At 43.4% G+C, this 3,414-nt stretch overlaps 1 protein-coding gene across 1 annotated transcript; it reads left to right on the plus strand.

The window, feature by feature from the left end:
• Positions 1-2,125: 2,125 nt before the first annotated feature.
• On the plus strand, positions 2,126-2,764 carry LOC121777084. The gene is made up of 2 exons (XM_042174223.1): positions 2,126-2,521; positions 2,576-2,764. The coding sequence occupies exons 1-2, from the start codon at positions 2,126-2,128 to the stop codon at positions 2,762-2,764; spliced, it is 585 nt and encodes a 194-aa protein (XP_042030157.1).
• Positions 2,765-3,414: the final 650 nt, after the last annotated feature.

Below are 3,414 nucleotides of genomic sequence, written 5' to 3' on the forward strand. Positions count from 1 at the left end.
CTGACGCGGATTCATAACTATAGCCTGGGCTGGCTCACCATCTAAATGGGCAGTGAGCGAACTGATCTCCGGATCTGGATCGACTACGTGTGCCATGTCTCTGATCCTCACCTCCTCTATTTATGTTTCTGAAGACGACGTGGGATCTTCCCTTCCTGACGAATTCCAATCCTCGTCACTTTCTGAACCAAACGGAAATGGATCTCCCGTAGATAATTCCAATCTGGTGGTGACCGTAGATGCTTTCTCTCTGACCTGCCAAGTAAGCTGATCGTTCCTCCAACTAGATGAGTTACCACAGTGTCCGAACCGTGAGCCTCTGCTCATAAACTGAAAATAAAGAGAAAGAAAAACAAATTAAAACTATATACGCCAAAATCTCTAAACACAATCACAAACTACACCATCCATCCCCGACAACGGTGCCATTTGAAAGTGGAGGAAGCTGTGTGTGCTTTTATGCTAGGTCAAGCTTTGCAAACCCAGAGAATCCGCTAGATCACGAGGTCTAGGAACTCCGAGGTTCTCAGAAGTCTCGGTCGTCGGACACACAAATTCCGCATTCAAAACCCCCAACCCGCTATACTATGAATTAGTAAGGAAAGTATGGATCGATCCCACGAAGATGGATGCGTATGAAGGCATTTAGGTGATTCTGGAAAGGTGATTGGCTGCTGCCACGTGATTTTGAGTTGAGGAAAGCTAACTCTAGACTTAGGAATAAAATCTGACACTAGACCTAGGAAACTGAAAACATCGTGCAGGCATGGAACATATTTGTAACTTCGATTCTTCAAATAAATTTCCTTGACCTAGTGAACTACTACCTAATTTAGCTAAAAGAAAGAACGCAAGCAGTGGGGACCATCTCCCTAAAACAGCAAAGTACAGATCAAAAGCTGCAGATAACAAACTATAAATTAAACCTACAGCGATCTGCATCTCGTTATCTGATTTAAACACGAACATGGAGAAAACAGAGTAAATAACTAGATTCAAACAGAACATACAGATTTGGCCGCCGAAAATTGGTGATTAATCGGAAACCAACAGATCTACTTCTACTAGACGTAGTAAACAGAACACAGAAATGAAACATCAAACTCAAGCACAATCAGACAACTCTGCTTCAGATCCACATGTCAGACACTTAATCCACTCCGGATCCAAGCAATCCGAACCCAACCACTACCAAAATCAACTTCATAAACTCCGATGCAACAAATCTGCTCAGATCAACGACAATCCAACCCCGATTCTACTCCAATTCAACAGATCAAGTGCAAAAAGCATCCATTAAAGTAAATAACTATAAACTCAGAAACAAACATCATCCATACTCGAAATCGACATCATAACGGAAAATAGAAATTGCATAGATCAATGATAATTCCACAGTAACCAGAGCCGAGCTTCGAACAGTGAATCTCGGTGAAATTCACATCAATAACGAAATAAAAGCAAATAAATTGTATCTTCGACCCTTCGTGAGGACGGTGTTACGTAACAACCAACCGAAAGTAAACCCCGAACCCCCTTGCCTATTCCCGAAAATCAAATGTGTAGAAGTGTGTGTGAGCTGAGAGCTGAAAAGGCCGAGAATGCCAGAAAGTCCTCCCCGTTGAATTGCATGCTCTCTTCCTTATATAGATGTGGAGGTGATCTTCTAGAAGCTTTCGCAGGAAATCTCTATTCTGCCCTACAGCTTCACGACCTCCCCCGTCTGGTTAGTTTCCTTCAAATTGCTCACTTTTATCGGCACATTTCCTTCGCCAGCCACTTGTCTTCCTTTTTTCCTCGGCCTGGCGATATCTACTACACACCTGGCTTAAAAAGATGTGTTAGACCCCGTAAATGCATGAAATTAATCCCCTCACAATTGCATGAAATTAGCCTTATCACCAACCCAGCGGCCTGCTGCACATTTCCACAGTGGTCCGCTGGGAATTCCACAGCCAGCCGAGCCCGATTCAGATACAGATACAGAGTCGTCGCTAGTGGCTGCTGCACTACTTCGCAGCGGTCCGCCACCCGAGCATCAGTCCCCAGATCTACAGTTTCCCATCACTGCCACCATCCCGTATCCCCAGGGATTGAAGAGAAAAAGTTAGACGCCCAGTTTGCCATGTTCTTGGAGGTCATGAGCAAGGTCCACATCTACATTCCACTAGTGGAGGCACTGCAACAAAGGCCCAAATATGCCAAGTTCTTGAATGATGTGGTTGCTAAGAAGAGAAAGTGGGGGAAATACGAGACAGTGGGCTTAACAGAGAATTGCAGTGCTATAATTCGGAAGGGATTGCCTACCAAATACAAAGATCCAGGGAGTTTTACTTTATCTTGTGTTTTGGGAAATAATGTAGAAGTTAAGGCATTGTGTGATCTTGGAGCAAGTATTAATTTGATGCCTTTATCTTTCTACAGGAAGCTTAACATTGAAAACATCCGCCCTACTTCAATCATCTTGCAAATGGCAAACATAAGCACAACAACACCAAGGGGGATTGTAGAAGATGTCTTGGTAAGAGTAGTAGAATTTATTTTTTCCGCTGACTTTGTTGTTTTGGACATGCAGGAGGACAAGAATGTGACTTTGATACTTGGGAGACCATTTTTAGCCACTTGGGGAGCCATGATAGATGTACAGAAGGGGGAGTTAACATTGCAGATGCATAATGAAAGTATCACCTTCAACATCTATGACGCTTTGAAATTCCATAGGAAAGGATCAAAGGTTATCAAGAGTGTAGCATCATCCAAATAGTCACAGATTGTGTGAGGGAAGTGGAAGTCACATACCACCAAACTCAGGACCCTTTGGAATCTTGTCTTATAAATTCTTTCACTCCAACTACTGATTTATCTACATGTGAGGCTAATGTGTGTGTTATGATTGCAGAACTGGAGGTCCTTCCAGAAAGAATCCCTCAAAAGGGGAACACATTCTTACCATTGCGCACCCCCGAAGAAGAGAAAGGGGGGAAGAAAGTATTGGGGAAACCACAAGGACCGCCTTAGGTGGAATTGAATCCACTCCTAGAATATCTCAGGTACGCATTTCTAGGAAAAGACAACACTTACCCCGTTGTCATTTCCGCTGCCTTGAGTGAAAAAGAGTGAAAAGTTGTTGTGTGTGCTGAACAAGTATAGGTCTGCCATAGGATGGTCTATTGTGATTTGAAAGGGATTAGCCCAACCACATGCATGCATAGGATTTTACTTGAAGAAGGGCTAAAGCCTCGTGTGCAAAACCAACGTAGACTTAACCCTACCATGCAAGATGTAGTGAAAAAAAGAAGTAATCAAGTTGCTAGCCGCAGGGATCATTTATGCCATATCGGATAATGAATGGGTGAGTCCTACGCATGTGGTAGCTAAGAAAGAGGGGATGACCGTAGTGCCTGGAAAGGATGG

This window comes from Salvia splendens, chromosome 2, assembly GCF_004379255.2.
Source record: "Salvia splendens isolate huo1 chromosome 2, SspV2, whole genome shotgun sequence".
NCBI classification, from domain to species: Eukaryota; Viridiplantae; Streptophyta; class Magnoliopsida; order Lamiales; family Lamiaceae; genus Salvia; species Salvia splendens.